Source organism: Python bivittatus, unplaced genomic scaffold (assembly GCF_059951505.1).
Source record: "Python bivittatus isolate LINGU-HERP-01145 unplaced genomic scaffold, Pbiv_v1 ctg000700_np1212, whole genome shotgun sequence".
Classification (NCBI taxonomy): Eukaryota; Metazoa; Chordata; class Lepidosauria; order Squamata; family Pythonidae; genus Python; species Python bivittatus.
The window spans coordinates 85481882-85504289 of NW_028277098.1; the positions used below are offsets into that span (position 1 = coordinate 85481882).

General features: G+C 37.6%; 1 protein-coding gene across 6 annotated transcripts in view; it reads left to right on the top strand.

Moving 5' to 3' along the window:
• The window catches only part of STAU1 (staufen double-stranded RNA binding protein 1), a 43870-nt gene that overhangs the window by 3274 nt on the left and 18188 nt on the right, over nucleotides 1–22408 (top strand). For all 6 annotated transcript variants that reach the window (XM_088128484.1, XM_088128480.1, XM_088128482.1 and 3 more), the window contains exons 2-7: nucleotides 2668–2738; nucleotides 8478–8754; nucleotides 10653–10777; nucleotides 14785–14941; nucleotides 19011–19149; nucleotides 21756–21921. In XM_088128484.1, the coding sequence (XP_087984610.1) occupies nucleotides 8550–8754; nucleotides 10653–10777; nucleotides 14785–14941; nucleotides 19011–19149; nucleotides 21756–21921 (792 nt within the window). In that variant the 5' untranslated portion in view covers nucleotides 2668–2738; nucleotides 8478–8549. The remainder of the gene's footprint in view (nucleotides 1–2667; nucleotides 2739–8477; nucleotides 8755–10652; nucleotides 10778–14784; nucleotides 14942–19010; nucleotides 19150–21755; nucleotides 21922–22408) is intronic.

Sequence of the window (22408 nt, forward strand, 5' to 3'; positions counted from 1 at the left end):
CTCTGATATAAGTGATGGAATTGGCAATCCCACCAACTAGACTTCCTTTGCTAATGTATTGGCTAATCAAATTCTTTTGATTTCTAAGTGTGCGTATGTACTTACTGTCTGGGCTAGAGAGAATAAAATAAGACAGTTGAAGTTACTGTCTTTCCATTTATTACAACCATAGAATGCCATCCATCAGGAAATATTTGAGTACGCACACCTGCTGCAGTGAATGGGAGTAGACCAAAAGAATATATGTATTCACTCATTTCATTTCTTTGAAATGTACCCACATTTATTTATGTACTTCCAGCGAAGACTCCTGTGGCATCTGAAAGAGTAGCCTTACTGATTGCAGCAAGAACTTTGCAAATCTAATAAAATTGCTGTAGATCAGGCCTGTATGATTGTAGAGGGGAAAGGGCCACGTGGTAAATGAAAATAATAGTGGCCTACAAAGGAATAACTGGTGCACCAATCAGCTGTTTGGTAGAGCAGTGGCAGTGATGGAGCTGGCAGTGTTGGTGAGGCCATGGGATGCTCAGCAGCATGTCTTTTGGGACAGTGACAGATCCTTCCTGGTGCACTGGTGTTTGGTGATGGTGCCCAATGGACCGCCCAAGGCTTTTTGGTGGACTGCATGTTGTTCAGGCCTGCCGTACATTATGAATATCATTCTTTAAAGTGTAATTAAATCTGAACTGTCTTGTAGTTTATGTCATTGTGAAGAAGATACAGGCTAGATTCAGAGGTCTGTCTAAGAAATAGGGTAAGTAGAGGCTAACCTTCCTGTATTTCCTTTCTCTGCTATTCCCCCAATGCTTGAATCATCAGGAAACCTTGCTTGTGGCATTGTGGAAAGGAGGGTGAAAGAAACAGAAGAAAGCATTGGAAATAGGGTGGAGGCATATTTTATGAGCAAGTCAGGAGGTGATTGAAGAAGATAAGATTGCTGCTTTGGCCAAATGATGTATCTGTAAATTGCAATTTGTTATGTTAACCAAATCACTTTTTTTTAGTGGAGTTGCTAATTATTGTGGTCCTTTTTATCTCTGTAGTATTTTCAAATGATTTTTCAATGCACTTCTCCCCCTTTCTTAATTATTTTTAATTACTGTGTCACTGTCATTATCTGTTTATTTATTGTGTGGTATCTAGCTGCTACCACTTCATAAAACCCTTAATCAGTCTCAATCTGTTGCACTGTAATATATTTACATGGCTTAACTTTTCTAATATCTACAGTACTGCATAATCAAAATGTTCAAATTTGGTTTTGTTTACTTCCCATACTGTTTAGAATATCAGCCAGCAATGTTCTGACCAATTTTCTTCAGCTTCACCAAAACACTACAGGAATAAAAAATAAGGAGAGCTGATACAGTTATCCAGTAATAACAAATAATATGTATTAGTTTTAAAGGGTTACTGGCTAAGTCAATTCTTTATAGTCAGTGGATGTCTGAATCCACTTCTTCCATTTTACAGAACAGTAAACATATCACAGTGAAAGAGCAGTTGTTGGACATGAGGATGTACATACAGTATTTCCTTATATGATAACTAATCTAGTATTCATGAACTATGTAATGAGTGTCCCATTCTGATTTTAACTGATTAGTTGTTATTTTGGAAATTAAAGGCATTCACTATACAAGACAAAGGTGAAACTTGTGTGCTGAGAAATTCAGCAACATTTGAGCATATACACTGTCAATAGGTAAACATGTTTAACTTATTAAGTATAGTTAAATATTGCAAAAACGATCTTAGAGTAGATAACTATTAATGCATATATTTACTAATGTGTTAATGTATTAAAAATACAGGGCTCTTTATAACAGCTGTATGAGAACCACTGTAAAATGCATTCAGGTCTCCTTTAAGTGACTGTAGCCTATGCAGGGTTGTTCATAGTTGTATCTACATTTAAATCATATTATTAGTCTTTATATGTGTCACCTTTGACCCAGAAGAAAGAAATCCACACCACAGATGCATTGGCTAGTCTGCTACTGCTGCGCATTTAAGTTAGATCCCTAATCCTACACATGTTGCTGATTGCCTATCCTTCAGAGGTATTTTCCCCACCTTTAGTTAAATGAAAATTACAACATAAGTAGTCAGAAAACAGTAGTCCTTAGATAGGAAGCTGTAGAACTTCAGGATCAGAGCTTTTTGTCCTAATTTCAGAAGAAGTAGAATCTTCTATGGCTGTTAAAGAATAATATGAATTTTAGAGATCATTGTGTGTCTAAATGCTGACATATGCAGGACTGAAAATGAATTTAATAGATAATAGGATACAGTTGATAAGGCACAGTTGCCAAAACCAAGTCAAATATATTTGCATGGGATATTTTGCCAACATAAAAACAAGAATCCGTGTTCTCTGCTTTCAGAATTAACAGCTTCCTAATCCTAAAGGATAGGTATCAGATATTGTTAAATAACTATCTCAAATATATGGTATAATCAAATATACCTTTGGGAATATGGTGGCTTATTTCAGATAATACCCTGAAAGAAATTAATATTTAATCAAGTTGTACATTTTTTCATTGTTCCAGGTGATGTTGGTGAATATTGTAATGTAAATGCTGCGCAACATTATTATAAAGTAAAATACTATGGAAATATCACAGCATATTTCTAACTGTCCTTTTCCTTTTGGTGTAGGCAATCTCCATCATATAAATATTTCCCTTGGAACTAACACCAAAAGTACACTGTCCCAGGATCACCAAAAGGTATGGGAAACTTGTATTTGGCGTATAATCCACCAATTATGTGTATTAAATCCTTGCCAGTTCTAATAATTAGATACTGGTCAAAAGCTAGTGTCACAATTTGGTTTGCTGGCTCAGTTGTGAAACTGGCTCCTTGTCTGCATAGCCTTCTGTGACACATGATCTCCTTATTTATCACACTATCCTTTCCATGTGAACGCCATGCATATCTTCCTGTTCCTAGATTTCTTTACAAGCTGTTCTTGTTTGTATATTTATAGTGGTACTTAAAAGTTTGTGAACCATTTTGAATTTTCAATATTTCTGCATAAATATGACTTAAATGTGATGTGTTCTCCACACAAGTCCTAAAAACTAGCTAAAGAGAACCCATTTAAACAAATGAGTCAAAAACATTATACATGTTCATTGGTTTATTGAAGAAAATGATCCAAAACTACATATACGTGTGCTGCAAAAGTATGTGAACTATTGCTTTCAGTAATTGGTGTGCCCCCCCTTGAGCAGCAATAACTGCAATTAAATGTTTCCGATAACTGTTGTACATCAGTTGTACAACTGTTGTACATCAGTCTTGTACATCAGTTTGGAGGAATTTTAGCCCATTCCTCCTTACAGAACAGCTTCAACTCGGAGATGTTGGTGGGCTTCCTCACATGAACTGCCCACTTCAAGTCTTTCTACAACATTGATATAGGATTAAGATCGGGACTTTGACTTGACCATTCCAAAACATTAATTTTCATCTGCTTTAACCATTCTTTGGTCGTTCTTTGGTCGTACGATGTGTGTGTTTTGGACCATTGTCTTGCTGCATGACCAGCTTTCTCTTGAGCTTCAGTTCACAGACAGATACTCTGACCTTTTCCTGTAGAATTTGCTGGTACAATTAAGAATTCATAGTTCCATCTATGGTAGCAAGCCATCCTGGTCCAGAGGCAGCAAAGCAGGCCCAAACCATGAAACTGCCACCACTATGTTTCACAGATGGGGTAAAGTTCTTATTCTGGAATGCAGTGTTTGACTTTCGCTAAGCTAAAAGTTCTATTTTGGTCTCATCCATCAACAGAACATTCTTCCAATAGCCTCCTGGCTTATCCACATGGTCTTTTGCAAACTGTAGATGGGCAGCAATCTTTCTGGAGAGTAGTGGCTTTCTCCTTGTAACCTTGCCACGCACATCATTGTTGTACAGCATTTTCCTGATGATAGTCTCATGAACACTTGATATTCGCCAATGTAAGAGAGGACTTTAGTTCCTCAGGTGTTACTCTGGGGTTCTTTGGGACCTCCTGAAGTATTACATGCCTTGCTCTTGGTGTGATCTTGGTTGGTCGGCCACTCCTGGGGAGGGTAACAATGGTGTTGAATTGCCTTCATTTGTACATGATCTACCTAACATTGGACTAGTGGAGTCCAAACTCTTTGGAAATAGTTTCGTAACCTTTTCCAGCCTATTGAGCATCAACAGCTCTTTTTTGTAGATCTTCAATAATCTCCTTTGTTCAAGCCATGACACACTTCCACATACCTGTGTGGTGAAGATCAGACTTTGATAGCGGATACCCAGAATACTGTTTTTTAAATAAGGCAAGACCCCCCACATTCATACCTGATTATCATCCCATTGATTGAAACTCCTGACTCTAATTTCCCCCTCAAATGAACTGATAATCCTAGAGGTTCACATACTTTTGCCACACAAAAATATGTAGCTTTGGATCATTTTCCTCAATAAATAAATGAACAAGTATAACATATTTTACTCATGTGTTTAACTGGGTTCTCTTTATCTAGTTTTAGGACTTGTGTGGAGAGCAGATCATGTTTTAGGTCATATTTATGCAGAAATAATTGAAAATTCAAAAGGGTTCACAAACTTTTAAGCACCACTATATTATGTCCTTGTTATCTTTTCTCTCAATGTTTTGCTTTTCACATTCTTATCAGCTTAGTACCATTTTGAATCTTAGCCTTTCTGCTTTTAATGGGAATTGTGCTTGGGAATAGCTGCGGGGGGAGCTAAAATACACAATTCTACTTTCTTTTTGAAATCTAAGCACTAGTTTTGCTTGCCACACAATTCTTGCATTTAATGCATAAATCGATGGTGATTGAAGCGGTTCCATGACTAATATTCAGAGACCATTGAAATGCCAGACAAAATCTGTGTGAATTTTTTTTATTTATTTGGAAAGGCCAAATATTGAGGCAAAGGATAAGCATAAATCTTGAGTATATTTTTGACATAGTGATCTTGCACAGTGAAACTGATGTGAGCCTTCAGCAGAGAAGCTGTTTTTATCTTTTGCTATATCCAGGTGACTCAGTGCTCCTAATGTGGCAGTGAGTCATTCTAAACTGATTGGATGGAAAACATCAAATACATGTCAAGATAATGGGATGTATATAAGTTTTTGAAAAGGGCATTGTAGACTATTGTGCATGCATAGTCATTTTATAGAAGACTCCTTAACTAATGTATTTAGTTGTTTCAGTTTAAAAAAAAAAAAACTATAGATTGTGGTGGAAACAACTTTGTTCTTTCTTATTCAAGGAACACTTACTATCTGTAGATTCATTCCAACTTAAAATGGAAGGTACAGAATCTCTACTTTCATGGCTGCCTGGAGAGGCTTCAGGCAATGGTTAGTGGGGTGTATCCTTGCTACAAAAATATATGAATGAAATACTACTTGGTCATTTCTTTCTTTCTGTGAGTCAGAAATTGGCTCCATGTGGAGATTTATGATGGAAATCAAGGAAGAGCTACTTTGTGATGTTGCTTTGTCAGCTTTTAGAAGTGACCTCCCCAGTCTACTAATGCACATTTAGTGTAGTTCATACTGCCTTTCCTCCAAAACTTTATAGTAATGTTGGAAAGTAAATGTCACTAATTCTAAGGAACTATTTAGTGTGGTTTTTCTTTTTGCTATCCTGGATGTATAGAAGAGAAAAGCTTGCAGCCAGCCAAGTCCGTTTTTTAGAAATGTCAGAACATAGGCTGACCAGCTATAAGGTAACTTCCTATTTGTCCATCTACCTCAGTTGTTGTGTACTTTGACTGGCAGTGACTCTAAACTCCAGTGGAGGATCTTTAAACATTGCTTGCTTCCTGACACTTAATCTAATCGAACTAAGACAACCCTAGTATCATCAGCCCCCTAATACACTCAGTGGAATACAGAGTTTTAAAGTTGTCTTAAAAGCCAGGAGGTGGGGGCATTTCTTATCTTGGGAGTCAAATTTTCCAAAGGACAAGTGTGGCCACCAAAAAGGGCATCAATGAGCCTTCATACCCTCATCTCCTATGGGGTGCAGACCTCAGCATTCCTCTTCTCAAAGATTGCACAGTGCAGACTGAATCTATGTAGGCAGACAGGCCTATAAGTATCCAGGTTCTTTAAATCCAGATTTGAAGGGTATTAAAGCACTTTGAATTGGACCTGGAGCAGGCCAGGAGTCAATGCAGCAACCCCAGCATAAGTGAATTGTGGCTAAATTTGTTACCCCAAATAAACAGACAAGGCACCTCATTTTGGACTAGTTGAAGCTTTTGAAAGATAACCCCATATACAGTGTGTTATCTTAACCTATATATGAGGTAAGAAGGACATGAGTCACTGTTGCCAGGGCATCCTGGTCCTGTAAGGTCCACAATTGGTACATCAGCCAAATCTGGGCAAAGGCATCCTGGCACAGCATCTACCTGCTTCTCTAGCAGAAGCTTTACTTTCAGGAGAATCTCCCAAATTTCTCATGGGGTGGTAGGGAGTGCAATCCCTGTTTAGAGCCAAAGACGGGGCCAGATTGATCACTGACCGAAGCAACTTTGATTCAGTAATTTGATCTGAGTTTGTTTTACCCACCCAGAACTAGCACGTTATATTATCTGTCATATATGTGGCATTTTTAATATATATAATGGGGAGATGTTGTACAGTTTGAAGTAGAGCTATAAAGCATCAGATACTCATATGAGCTATTTCACAATATATTTCAGCACTTACATTTTAATTTGGAGGCCAAATTAAGCAAAAAGCAAAGTTAAAGGAATGTTGAACTACAGGAAATGTGTTCATGCCTGCTTAAGTGACTTTAAAAAAAAAACTTTTTACCATGATTTATGATCAACCCTTATTTATATTTCCAGAAGTATTAGGGTTTTTCCCCCCCTCCTAAATTCTTTGGAAGGTAGCCTTGATGCCATCAGCAATACAGGTAGTCCTCACTTAATGACTACAATTGGGACCAGCAACTCTGTTGCTAAGCAAGACTTCACATGACCACAGTGGACTTACAACCTCACTTCCACCATGGTTAAGCAAGTCACCATAGTCATTAAGTGAGACATCATGTGACCGCAACTTGCTATTTTACCGATGGCTTCTCCATTGACTCTACTTGTCAGAAGCCACCTGTGAAGTGCACAAATGGCAATCATGTGACTGGGGGATGCTGTGATGGTCGTAAACACCCACTGGTTGCAAAGTGCCCGAATCTTGATCACATGGCCACGATGCTGCTGCAGCAATTGTAAGTGCAAGGACTGGTCATAAAGTTACTTCTTCAATGCTGTTATAACTTTGAACAGTCACTAAACAGAACAGTCATTAAGCAAGGACTACCTGTACTTAAAGGGAGATTTTAAAACATTCCTTATAACATTTATTTATGCCTGTGTGGAGCAAATGCAGCAGAGGATTTCACTCACTATTTGCTTCATTATTTTATTTTTGCAAAACCCCAGAAAAAAATTCTACTGCCTCTCTTGTAGAGAAAAACTGACTGGCCTGATCATTACAAAATCTTTTTCCTGTTGTCCTCAGCCAAAGAAAAAAATAAAGACTTTAACCAATTTTGCCTGGTTTGCAGCCAAATGTCAAGAGAAATTTGTCCATAGTGACACCTACACCTAGGTCTATAAGAAAATACACGCTGTGCTTGCTGTCATTTTAATTTTTTTTAGCTTGGTATACTTGCTGTTATTTATCTTATTTATTTTTGCTACTTCATAATTTTAATTTGTTACAGCATAAGTGCTATACAAATAAAAACAAGAAAATGAAATGAGAGCTTGCAAATTACTTTTGTCTTTGACACATCCATTCTAAATTTGGCATCAGTTGTGAAAGCCTGCAGAGTACTTGGAAACAAATCAGTGCTATTAGCACCCAAGTTTTAGAGCAGCATTTATACTTTCCTAAAGCTGAAAATGGGTCAGCTTTACAGTTTTGAAACAAATGTAGAAACATCTGTATTTATTTAAAGTAAGTAAACCAAAATATAATAGACATTAGAAATGTTTTATTGTCACAGTGGACATATGAACAGAATTCATCAAATACTATTATAAATTTCATATATCCCAGTATGTTAAACCTGACTCAAATTAAGGCTGGTGGATAGTGCCCAGCGTTAACTGCATTGGACATAAAGATTGCCTACTGAAAGATTTTAACTGCTATTACTTCCAAGAACTCATTAATGTATGTCTTTGTGTGTGTTTGTGTGACTATCCTTTTATGTGTTTTTGATCCCTAGCTGTAAATGGATTTAATGATTTATCCAACAAGAATGGATAGCTAAAAACTGTAGGCTCCTTGGTAACAACACCAAAACTGAAATGTTAATTCTTGTATTGTATTGGCAGTCCTCTCAACTGCATATTTAATCAGAAAATAAGAAAAAGCAACTGATCAACATAAACATTTTATATTTTTTCTTTATATTTTAAAGGTACAAATTCAAGCACTTAAACAGAAAGAACCTGCATTCAAAGCCAAGTTTACCTGCAGTGATTAGGTTTGGATGGAAATAAACATGTCTCAAGTTCAAATTCAGAATCCATCTGCTACTCTTTCTAGCAGCCAAATATTAAACAAGAACCAGTCTCTTGCACAGCCTTTGAGTATTCCTTCTCCCACTAGTTCTTTGCCCTCTGAAAATGCGGGTAGACCTATTCAAAATTCCGCTTTACCCTCTGCATCTGTTACATCTACCAGTGTAGCTGCAGGTAAGCTTTAAAATATCTTTGATATATTTTGGTAATCTTTGATATTAATCTTTAGCTCAAAATGTTGTCTTTAAATTATCTTTTTAAAGAAATATTTTTAAATAAATGAAAACCTTGTAAAAAAGTATGTGATTGAAATGCTCAAAAACAGCATGTGTTTATCAAATGAAATGTGGTTAAAACCATTTTGCTAATTTGGTTTTATAAATATTTTCTACCTTTATTCATCAGTAAGTCTGATTCTTTGGTGCATTGTCTTCTGGTCTAGTATGTAAAATAAGATACAAGAATGCTTGTTTAATAGAACTTTTCAGGGAGTTTGTTTTTTCATCCACATGGTGGTTCTATTAGTAACTGGCAAACTATTTTATGTGTCTTATTCTTTGGATCTAATCAAGCATTAAAGCTGAGCAAAGCTTTGGTTGCTCAACTTCTGAAAGACAGATTAGGATATCTAGAGCTCTGAATAGTTTCCTCCTGCCCCAGCCTGCTCTACTGCTCATACTTTGACTGCTTGATTTAAGAGAAAGGAAAAAACCTGATGTATCACCAAGTTATCTCCTGTGCTCTCTTTAATCACAGTCACCGAAACAGCCCTTGTAGGCTGTATCTTCTAAATCATGGTTTAGACTGAAAATGTTAAGAGTTGTACTTATGCTTTATTAATTATTTTCACATTTTAATCAAATGATTAGCTACATTAGGCAGGAACATAATTTGCCTGATTTCAGCTTGGTACAGTGTGTGAGCCTGGCCAATGTGGTTTGTAAACCATAGGTTTAATGTCTTGTGCAAATCCAGCCAATTGTGTTTAATTCAGTAAACAATGATTTAACAATCTATGACTTAGGCTGATGCATGAAATATCATTTGTCACTATGAGGAATCTATCAAAATTACGGTTGAAAGTCATGCTTTGCAGGACCTGAATACATCCATTATGTGCTAGTTTTTGAATATTGTACACACAAGCTACAATGAGAGTGGTATTGCATAACAGTTAACATTGTGCAGCATTATTGATCCTGTGTAGTCTCTGGCCATTTCATAAATTTAATACAATTAATAAATGCTAGTATTATTGTTTCCAACACTGGTAATTTAAAAAAAGCAAGAGATACTACTATGATCAACTTACTGTCTTGCTGCACATTACCAACTTTCTTGCAGTTAGAGCTGCAGTTCAGGAAGCCTTTAACCTGTTTCCTATTATATGATTCTAATCTTGGAAGACTGAAGACTGGAGGTCAAAGACACAAGGCATTTGTGGCTTGGATCTCCATGTTAGGGCAGTTGAAAATTCTCTGAAATTTACGCTTTGGGTTAAATTCTAATTGGGATGAAATTAGATGACATACTAGTAATGCTGTACCTGGAATAAGGCACTCAAATAAGGTTGTCTTTTTAAAGGAGGTGTTGGGGTTAGAATGAAAAATCAGAACTGAAATTTTGCAATTTTTTAAAGTATTAAGTGATAAATAATGCAGATAACAGTAACACAAGTGAATTCTTGGGGTGACAGCAGCTCTAACGGAAGGGTTTACCGTTATGAATATGCCATTGCAATAATGTGCCAATCAAATATAAATTACACAGCCTCTAAACATCAAAGCAAGCTTATAGATGTTTAGCTTATTTTCTTGCAAAGCAAATTAGTTGTTTCCGTTGCCAGAATTTGTAATAGCAGTACTCACTGATCTTAAACATTGATTGTAAGGATAATTCTATCTGGCCATCTAAATTGTCTAGAGTGAACCCATTAACTTTTGTTACAGAAATCAAATGCGGTGGGCATGTTGCATGTTAAGTTTACATGGTATTACTAAGAGGCCAGGCAGTTTTCAGTTTTACTTGAGGGATTTTTACATACTGTAGTAACAATTTACCTTATCTTTCAGTTTCTTCTAACATGGCAAACCCCAAAGAGAAAACACCCATGTGTCTTGTGAATGAGTTAGCCCGTTTCAACAAGATTCAGCCTGAATATAAGCTTTTGAGTGAGCAGGGTCCAGCTCACTCGAAGGTAAAATTGTTTGTATGGTGTACATGCTTATAGTAGAAGGCTGATCTCTTGAACAAAGGTGTGTGGGTGTGGGTGTGAGACAGAGAGACATAGGGAAAGGGGAAATAAAGTTTACATATAGTCTACAGTATAATTATGTTGGCATGGGATACTAGATGATTTTGAAAAAAGTGATAGAAAATCACAACAGTAATTAATTCTACTACAAGACCAGTTTAATTTTTAAAAGCATCCCATTGCAACCTGATATACTTTTACTAAATTTCACTAAACTCCTCAAAATACACTGAATTAGCATTGTATGTGTGAAAGGTTGCAAGGATTTTAAGTGTTTTTACTGGAAAAGATCTCTGACCCCTTTCTCAGAAAAATGGCTAACCAAATTGTGGTAATATATGTTGATGTCCAGAATAACTTCATATTAAAAAATGAATCCAATGTAGAGTTTAATACTACCTGGAAATCATTCTTGGATTACAGTTTTACACATGAAAATGTGCCAATTCCAAGTTTAAGTTTTCTTATGTACAGTCAGGTCCAGAAATATTGGGACATCAACACAATTCTAACATCTTTGGCTCTATACACCACCACAATGGATTTGGAATGAAACAAACACAATGTGCGTTAACTGCAGACTATCAGCTTTAATTTGAGGGCATGTACATCCAACTCAGGTGAACGGTATAGGAATTACAACAGTTTGCATATGTGCCTTCCACTTGTTAAGGGACCAAAAGTAATGGGAAAGAATAATAATCATACATCAAACTTTCCCTTTTTAATACTTGGTTGCAAATCCGTTGCAGTCAATCACAGCCTGAAGTCTGGAATGCATAGACATCACCAGACGCTGGGTTTCATCCCTGGTGATGCTCTGCCAGGCCTCTACTGCAACTGTCTTCAGTTCCTGCTTGTTCTTGGGGCATTTTCCCTTCAGTTTTGTCTTCAGCAAGTGAAATGCATGCTCAATGGGATTCAGGTCAGGTGATTGACTTGGCCATTGCATAACATTCCACTTCTGTCCCTTCAAACACTCTTTGGTTGCTTTTGCAGTATGCTTTGGGTCATTGTCCATCTGTACTGTGAAGCGCCGTCCAATGAGTTCTGCAGCATTTGGCTGAATGTGAGCAGATAATATTGCCCGAAACACTGCAGAATTCATCCTGCTGCTTTTGTCAGCAGTCACATCATCAATAAATACAAGAGAACCAGTTCCATTGGCAGCCATACATGCCCACGCCATGACACTACCACCACCATGCTTCACTGATGAGGTGGTATGCTTAGGATCATGAGCAGTTCCTTTCCTTCTCCATACTCTTCTCTTCCCATCACTCTGGTACAAGTTGATCTTGGTCTCATCTGTCCATAGGATGTTGTTCCAGAACTGTGAAGGCTTTTTTAGATGTCATTTGGCAAACTCTAATCTGGCCTTCCTGTTTTTGAGGCTCACCAATGGTTTACATCTTGTGGTGAACCCTCTGTATTCACTCTGGTGAAGTCTTCTTTTGATTGTTGACTTTGACACACATATACCTACCTCCTGGAGAGTGTTCTTGATCTGGCCAACTGTTGTGAAGGGTGTTTTCTTCACCAGGGAACGAATTCTTCAGTCATCCACCACGGTTGTTTTCCATTGTCTCCCGGGTCTTTTGGTATTGCTGAGCTCACCGGTGCGTTCCTTCTTTTTGAGAATGTTCCAAACAGTTGTTTTGGCCACGCCTACTGTTCTTGCTATCTCTCTGATGGGTTTGTTTTGTTTCTTCAGCCTAATGATGGCTTGCTTCACTGATAGTGACAGCTCTTTGGATCTCATCTTGAGAGTTGACAGCAACAGATTCCAAATGCAAAGAGCACACTTGAAATGAACTCTGGGCCTTTTATCTGCACATTGTAATTGGGGTACTGAGGGGATATCACACACCTGGCCATGGAACAGCTGAGAAGCCAATTGTCCCATTACTTTTGGTCCCTTAACAAGTGGGAGGCACATATGCAAACTGTTGTAATTCCTACACCATTCACCTGAGTTGGATGTACATACCCTCAAATTAAAGCTGACAGTCTGCAGTTAACGCACATTGTGTTTGTTTCATTCCAAATCCATTGTGGTGGTGTATAGAGCCAAAGATGTTAGAATTGTGTCGATGTCCCAATATTTCTGGACCTGACTGTATGTGTTCATATTTTAATTTAATGTATAATTTCCAGTATTGACCTGATATATTGTTTACCATCTATAGTTTTTTCTTCCTTTTTTTTAGTGACTTCTATTAACCAAGTATTTCTAGCTTAAAGTTTAACAGGGACATATGGATTTTGTTTAGAAAGTGGTTATAAAATATTTTACAATATTAAACATCTTCCATGGTGCACTGCAGTGTTATTTTTATATTTCAGATTTGTTGTTTATTCACCTTTATTTCACTACCTGTACCTTATTTTTTTTTACTTTTTGTATGATTTGTGTTATTCCTTTTTATAAACCTTTAACAATAAGTTTTTTTTAAAAAAAAGTTTCTACATTGATGCAGCTCAATGAACAGTGTGAGCTTAGACTTTTCTCAAAACCGGCCACCTTAGGGTAGACCATTATGCCTTGGCCTCACTATGAAATTCTAGAAGTAAACTAAGAATAAATGTGAATGAATCAGAAGACCAATATTACGCACTATATAACTGCAGTGCTCCATTCAGTGTGCAGTTATAATCTTTAAAGGCTGCATGGCCTTGGGTACCTTGAATGTAAAATTCTTCTATTCAGATCTGGTTAGCAGGGTTATTATTTGTATTGTCTTGAAAGACTTGGTAAACAAATTTAGAACAGGGCTTTTTCAGTGGTAGTTCTGAAACTCTAGAAATTCCTACCAGTAGAAATTAGGGCAGCTGCTACTTTGCTTCACCTTCAAAGGCTGCAAATTCTATTTATAGGAAGGATAATAATGTGGTTGGTTAGTTGGCTGGATTTTGTGAAGCTTTTTATTTTTTTGTAGCTTTTTTAACTGCAAAGTGTGTATATCGTTAACCTAACAAATACATTTTTAAAATATAGAGTGTAAAACTGCATTATGGTTGGGCCATCCAAGGAGGGTGCACAGAAAAATGGATCTGCCTGGTAACAATAGAACCTAATAAATTTGAAATCTTGAGCTCATAGTAAATAATGGAAGGGATACTATGTCCCTTATGTTTGTTTGTTTTGTGCCTTTAAGTCAATTTTTGACTCCTGGCGACTGCCTGGACTAGTCCCTGCAGTTTTCTTGGCAAGGTTTTTCGGAAGTGGTTTCAATTGCCTGCTTCCTAGGACTGATGGATAGTGACTGGCCCCAGGTCACCCAGCTGGCTTTGTGCCTAAAGCAGGACTAGAACTCGTGGTCTCCAGCTTTCTAGCCTGATGCCTTAACCACCACACCAAACTGGCTCTAATGTCCCTTATGTAGTTACCGATTTATAGCATTTTACATTTTCACTGTGACTTTATACAGCGTATCAACATAAAAACATTTGTAATAGAAATAACTATACATTTGTTACAGTTTCAGGCAATCTTTATGTTGTTTCTTTTATTTTGGTTATGCACAGTAGTAAGAAATTATGTAAACAAAAAATCTACTAATTTACTGTGGCATAGCAAATAAAATCAAGTTGAGTAAAGACATAACTCTAACATAGTTTGAGAAGTTAGTTACAAAATGGTTCCCAGATCATGCATGTGTCTGATAATTTTTACTTTTTAAAATAAACATACTTTTGTAAAGCTGTATGTAAAGATAGATGGGGAGATGAAACCCATAGAAAAAACAAGGCCTTTATTGAGAAGTTGATGGAATGTGAAGTAGTTCAGTTTTACTAAGTAACTTTTATACATATTCTGAACAGCAACTTCAGTGTCATGTACTAATGATATATGGATGTTACGACTTTTAACCTATATATTTGAACACCATATGTATACATGGTCAGGTAGTGAGGGGTAATAATTAAAGCTTACTTTTCATTTATAGGTGTTTACAGTGCAGCTGACTCTTGGGGACCAGCATTGGGAAGCTGAAGGAACTAGTATTAAGAAAGCTCAACATGCAGCTGCTGCCAAAGCTTTGGAAGGGACAAGATTTCCTAAACCTACAGCTCGCCCATCTCGCAATGAGGGAAAGAACCCAGGTATGAACTGCTGCTTTAAAGAAGGTAGAAACTTCAGTAACATGTGAATTCTTGCCAGAACTTGAGAATTTTGCCCTTGCCTTTAAATCAGAGTACAATCTTGTGTTATGATTAATGTGTTAAGAGAGAAGACAGTATTCTTGCTTTGCTCAATTCAGTAAATAAATTGTGAGATTAAGCCATCTGAGGAGGCTTAACTTTTCTTCTATCAGGAGGAATCAAATGGCAACGATTGACCAGTACACACATCCATATTCTCAGGTCAGAATTCTAAAAAGGTTTGGCTTACAATGACATCTGGACACAGCCAAGGTTGGGAATAGATCAAAAGCCACATAATTATAATAAAACAGAAGAATTGAATTTACTTCAGGAAATCAGGAGGAGTGGGTGGATTTCCCATGAAAAAGGTCATTTTAGATCTCAAATTTAATTCCTGATAACACTGTTTCATATTTTTTTAAGTAGTGGTGCATAGCTGAGCAGTAATATTCATGTATAGCACATTTGTGAGTGAAATGGAAAATTGTGTCTCATTTCAGGCACAAAACAAGAACAATGTGGCTTGAAAGTTTGGCTGGATTGTTCCATTTGGATTGTGGTTCGGCCAAAGCAGAACCTGGAACATTTTGGTGCACCAGCCTGCCTGCTCATCTCTTCGTTCCCTTACTACCCCTTAGCCCCTCCACTTCAGTTCAGAGTAGCATGCCAAGCCAGCCTGCCCAAGCCTCTCTGCCATCTTCCCAGCCCCCCCTCTACCTCCCCTTAAGCATCACATCCTGCCATCAACACCTTGCTTGTTCCCACTCTGTTCCACTCTAGAACACCTCTGCTTGGAACACACGTGTTCCAGGTCTGTGCTCAGACAACGCCAGCTGTTTCATGCATGGAATAGTTTGCATAATCCAAATTTACAGATAGAGTATTAAAATGTTTCATTTGTTCAATCTAACCTTGTGTCTTTCTACTATATATGTTACATTTTTCTTTTTAACCATACAGTGTAAATTATTCCCATAATAGGTTTGCAATCATGGCAGTTTAAAATTTAATATAAAATAAAATAGAAAGCTGTGTACTAGGCAATTTTATCTTCTTTCCAGTGTTGTTTTTTTTGCATTTTACTGTGACTTGGCATATTCCCCCCCCCCAAAGTTAAATAAGAGAAATAAATGTACTGTATATGATAAGATAAAGTGTGGTAATTGCTGGACAGAACTGAACTCACAATTATCATGTGAAAATGAATTGCCTGATAGACAGAATGTAAATATTCAACTTTGAGATGATCACATTGATTTTTCATTTATGAATAGGTCTCTGTTAATTTAGAATTCCTCTATATCCATTGATTTATTTAGCATTTAACTCCAGAGGTAGATCAGATGGATTAATGTTACCCAATTTATTCTTTAAAAGAAAGTCATATTTTTTTTTTAAAAAAATACTGATTATGATAGACTATATTAAAACTGAACATTTGAGAGGTTTAAATGATACTTTTCCACCTTGGTTTGCTAAGCAGCACGTACTACTAAATAAAAATAGTTACAAAATCATAAAGTATTCAAATGTATAACTTTCCTCCACTTAATGTTTCAGTATCTTATTTGAACCTATCTTGAAATCTAATTAAGACAATATTCTTTTACAACAGAGCCAAAAAGCGGAAAGCTCATTCATGACTATTTAAGATGCACAGATAATTCCCTTTACAATTCTCAAGTCTGTCTTAACAGATAGAAACTCTTTCATAGGAAAAAGGGATGGCCAGACCTGTATTGATTTGAGCCAATCCAGGTTGACAGTTGCAAGTCGGTTCAGATTTATATATCAGTGTATGTGAACACTGGTACCAGGTTGTTATTCTATGCATGTCTGAATCACAAGCAGCGAACATCAGAAGATGTGGGCTTTAAGGGAACATTTTACTTGACTGAATAACCTGATAACCTTTTAAATCCAGCCCACTACTGCCAGAGTCATTAAGGAATATAGTACGATGTGTTCTTTTACCAAGTAACAGTGATGTAGCTAACTTGGAAATTAGGTTTTCTATAGTGTGCCTTGGCTGGAATGGGTGTTATAATACCAAGTTTAGAAGGTGGCTGCAGAATTTATTTTTCATAAATTGTCTTTACTTTCCTTGAAATCGCAAAATGGTGTTTAAATACTTGAAATGAATTTGGAGGTAGCTAATCTTGAAAACTTAGGCTAAGGTTCAAAGAGCTCCTTTGGGGATGTTGTGGGCTTTTCACTTTCATATTAAAGGAATTAAATTGTTGTTCTATATTTTATCCCACCTTTTTAATATATAACTCAAGGCAGCAAGCATACCTAATACTCCTGCCTCCTATTTTCCCCACAACAACAACCATATACAAGTAGACCATGCTTAACTACTGCCCGTTTAGTGACTGTTTGAAGTTACGACTGTGCTGAAAAAGTAGCTTTACAACCGCTCCTCGCATTTACAGCCGTTGCAGGATCCACATAGCCACATGATCGACATTCGGGTGCTTCGCAACTGGCAGGCATTTACAACCATTGCAGCGTCCTGCAGTCACGTGATTGACATTTGCATGCTTCACAGCTGGCTTCTGACAAACAGTCTCAATGGAGAAGCCGGCAATAAAATCGCAAGTTGCGGTCATGTGATGTTTTGCTTAACAGTTGCAGGTGATTTGCTTACTGACCACAGCAGAAGTGAGGTTGTAAGCACATCACAGTCACATGATGTTTCACTTAATGACCATATTGCTTAGTGACAGATGCTGGTCCCAGTTGTGGTCATTAAGCAAGGACTATCTGTATATTCCTTTAACAGTTGATCTTTGAAAGCCTCCTTAGGTTTAGAGGGCTAATTGGATAGTTTTTGGATGCTGACCTTAGGGGAAAAAACATTGTCTTTCTCTGTTATCCCTGCACTGCAGTTACGCGCCCATTATGCCTCTTCTATCTTCAACTTACTGTGCAGTTGTCTCCCTCCATATCTTGCTCTTTTTCTCTTTTCCAGTTTTGCTTTAAACAATTTTTGGGGACATTGAAATAAGAACAGCCACAGTTTGACGCACCCAGGAGAATGTATTCTGGGAGCACTGGACGTTGTTCTATGCAAGCCTGCCTCCTGTCTATCCTTATTCTTAATCCTTTGCCCTAAAATATTTCATATAGCTTGGTAAATTTTGTTAATGCCTTATTGGAAAGCTGTTACGTAAGTGGGCTTTTTATGATCTGTTGGTTTTTATCTGTGAAATCAGACTTGAACTCTTGCTTCCCTTGATAGTTCTATAATTCTTTCACAGTAAAACCTTGGTATTTAATCAAGGCAAAATAATCCAGAGAGCTACTTTATGTGGGTTTTGAGGTCTTAGTTGATAGCCGGAGAACTTCGTGTACATGCTTCATTCCCCATTCTAGCTGCAGCCTCATTCACTTCCATTTGAGTTTTCAGTGATAAGCACAAGGCTGCAGCAAAAGTATATGCCTCAGAAAACTCTAGTGTCCTTGGAGAAGCCTGCCTGTCGCTCTTTGGGTTTATGCCACTAATTTCAAGTCTGGAATTCTGATTTGCAAACATTGCCATAATATGCAAACAAGAAATGGTTCACTATCAGGCCGAAGCTGAATGCAAGCTATAGGCAGCATGTGTTTACTCTCTGTGAAGTGAAAAAACCATTTGTGTTAAATCAAGTATATATAACGCAGACCTTAGTAATGTGTAACTTTCAGTGCCTGCTGTACTCTTTTCCCCCTGCACATGTAATCCAAGACTCTAATTAAATGCTTATATTTAAATACTGTTTGCAAATATCAATCAACCTATGTGCTGCAGGAAGAATGTCTTCAGATAACATTTCCATTAACACTTTTTAATTAAAATGAGGACCTTCCCTTAGCAAATTTACAGTAAGACTTGCAACATAGTTACCCTCTGCCACTTACATAGAAGTCTTGTTCTCCCCCCAAATACCCCCCCCCAGGTTTGCTTTTAACTGTTAAGTGTTCTCAGCATTGCATTAAATTTTAAAGAATTCCACTTTTAACACTTGCTCTGTATTTGTTTTAGATAGTGTAACACCCACAGTGGAGCTGAATGCGCTTTGTATGAAACTGGGAAAGAAACCTATGTACAAGCCTATAGATCCTTACACAGAGATGAGGTCCACCTACAACTACAACATGAGAGGCGGAGCTTATCCCCCACGGTATGTCTTGCCTCAACACTATTATATAGTGAAATCCTCCAAAACATTTTGGCTTCTGAAGAATGTTCCGGTTGTCTCCCCAGAAACAGCAAGTTTTATGGATGAATTAACTAAATAGATACTTAATGACAAGCAATTGAAATATACTCTAGTAATTGATACGATATAGTCACTGCTATTGCAACTGTAATTTTCCTTCACAAAATAATGGTGCAGCCTTTCCAAGCATAAATATGACAATAGATGAATGATTGAGCTGACAAAGCCTTTCAGGGTAGGAAATGCCAAAAAAAAAAAAAAGTCTGAGAGCCAAGAGATATTAAAAGAACAGAATGTGGGTTTTTATTTGTATACAGTACTTGGTGCGCAAAGCATGTGTTATGTTGTTGAGCAGGGCCTCCTGTTTTGCAGTGTTCTGAAAAGAATAGATTAATGTCGTCGTCCCCCCCCCCCCCAGCACTGAAGCCTCTCTCCTGTTGTCCCTGGCAATAGGCTCACTCTCCCCAGTGAGAATTGCTTAACACATTTTATTTATTTATTTATTTATTTATTTATTTATACTTCAAATTTGTCACCGCCCATCTCACTGTGAAAATTTTAAAATTCTTCCCCTTTTTTAAAATCACCTGTCCATCTATTTACTGATTCGGAATATTGTCTCTTGTCCCTATTTATTCAGAGAAACTGGTGTTTTCCACCTTGTATTAGAACAAATACTCCAGCAAAAATGCTAGGATTAAAAATGAAAATTGAATAATTCAAATTAACTAGAGGGTGCTGGGCATTTCTTGGCATACATCAGCAGGTTACAGCCCTGTATTTAATTGTGTCCATCAGTACCACAGTATACATTAACAAAGCAGTTGTCTTCTCATCTTCAGCTTTTTCTGCTTTCCAGGTTTGTGCTGGAAAGTTGGAAAGTCCTCCGGATTTACAGGTTACATGGAACTGCAAATGGGAGAGAAAAGAAAAGTTCCATTGCACCAGGAGAAGTCTACATCAGCAACATCAAATGTCACTTATAGACTATGTTTGTGGTTCATGCTAAGCTGTAAACTTAGCAGTGAACTATGCACACTTGCAACCTACACTGACAAGTGTGTATGGCTAGGAAGTTTCTCATGTCTTCGTTAGACAGCCTTAGTGACATGAGAATGCAGGTCTCTGGCTTCTTCTGGATGGGCAAAGCAGAACCCCACATTTTTATTTATTAATTTAATTTGTATAGCCACCCATCTCACATCTCACAGAGTTACAACTCTGGGTAGCTCACATAATTAAAAATACAAATATCATTAAAAACAACCCTTTTAAAACCAAATTAAAACCAGAAAACATAATAAGCAGGCAAGTGCAAGTCATATGTCAATCAATATAACCATCTAGCAGGCTCCAAACCATAACTAGATCCCCAGGCATGTTGATAGAGCCATGTCTTTTGAGCCTTTTGTAAGGCCAGCAGGTTGGGGTCAATCTAACCTCTGGGGGGATGATATCCAAAGGGCAGGTGCTGCGCCAGAAAAGGCTCTCCTCCTGGGTCCTGTCAGATGGCATTCTTTAGTAGATGGGACCCGAAACATGTCCCTTCTGCCGGACCTGATGGGATGGATAGATGTAACCAGGGAGAGGTGGTCCCTCAAATAACCCAGCCCATTCCATGTAGGGGTTTATAGGTTATACCAGAAGCAAACTGGCAACCAATGAATTGAACCCATAAGCAAATTGGCAACCAATGCAGCTCACAGAGCATGTTACACTAAATTTGGCTAACCAAGTCATGGGCAAGTCGTGGATGAAACTGTGGATGAAACTAGTTGTGTGCAAATGTATTCACTAATAAATCAGTCTTACTGCTAGTTTGGCCTTTCTTCAGCTTTGTTGGCTAAATTACAGTCCTGAATGTTAGGAGGGATGGTCTTAGTATGATTACTATCCTTGTATTTCATAATTGCTTCTTTCTATCACATTACGAGTTTTGGGCCAGGCAGGAAGGATTTTTCAGATTATAATTTCAGAAGTAGATTTTTCCTCCATGAGGATAACTTGAAAGAGCACATGGGGACAACAGGTCCTTGCAGCATGCCCTCCCTCCACTATAGGAAACAAACCTACACACTAAATTCAGTATTACATGTCGACTCAGCTGCGGGTTTGGAGCTCACCCAAGCTTTTGGGGAATCACAGGTTCTACATCAAAATCAGACAGGGAGAATGCATTAAAGACATGAGGAAAATATTTGTTGTGCTAGGTTCATGATGTTTTTATTTGTGTTTCTGGCTTTATATGGAGACAATTCTGTAAGTGTACAGTGTTGAGCATCCTTCTCCAACTAGGAATCCTCCAAAAGGGCAACTCTTAGAGTTCACTTGTCCATGTTGGCTGGGAGTTCCGTGAGCTGCCATTCCTCTGTGTATCTGAAGAGAGCCAGTTTGGGTAGTCTGATAAACACTGTATGCTGCAGGGTGTGTCATTCAAACATTTAAGGACTAACCATTGAGCATTTGGTTCAGTACTGGCTTTCAGTGTAAGCTCTTAAACTTTGTTTACTGGCAGAATAACTTCATGTGCACTAGAAATCTGAAATGTCAAGTCTTTCTGTTTTTAGGTACTTCTATCCATTTCCGGTGGGACCGTGGCTCTATCAAGTAGAGCTTTCTATAGGGGGACAGCAGTTTCATGGGAAAGGTAGAACACGACAGGCTGCTAAGCATGACGCAGCTGCTAAAGCACTGAAAATCCTGCAAAACGAGCCCCTGCCTGAGAAACCAGAGGTAGTATGTCTGGAGCATTATCCAAATCCATTCAAAGCTTGTGTTTATGCTTTGAAGCTCATTGAAAGTAATAGTGTTGTTCTGTTTAAGTTTGTGCAAACGCTGTGGCATTAATATTTTAAGACTTGTGCACACTATATTTTTGTGACATTGATCCTGTCCCTGTGGTGGCTTTCCCAGTTTAGCTATAGTGAATCCTTCATGTACTTCTAGCTGATTAGAAATAAACATGTTAGTTGCTGTTACAGCATCTGAGAGATACATAAGCTGATTGCAGGATAGCCAACATGTTATCAAGTAGAAATTGTTTTCTTATAAGCACAATAAACAAAGTTGTAATTTTTTTTTGCTTAAAATATTTTTAGGCTGTATTTCAGGGCTTAGTAGTCTTCCAGGGCAGCTTAAAAGATAAAGTAGTATGTTCAGTATGAATGTATAATCCATGCTAGTGTGTGGCTAGCCAGGGATAGTAATCTTGAGAACTGAT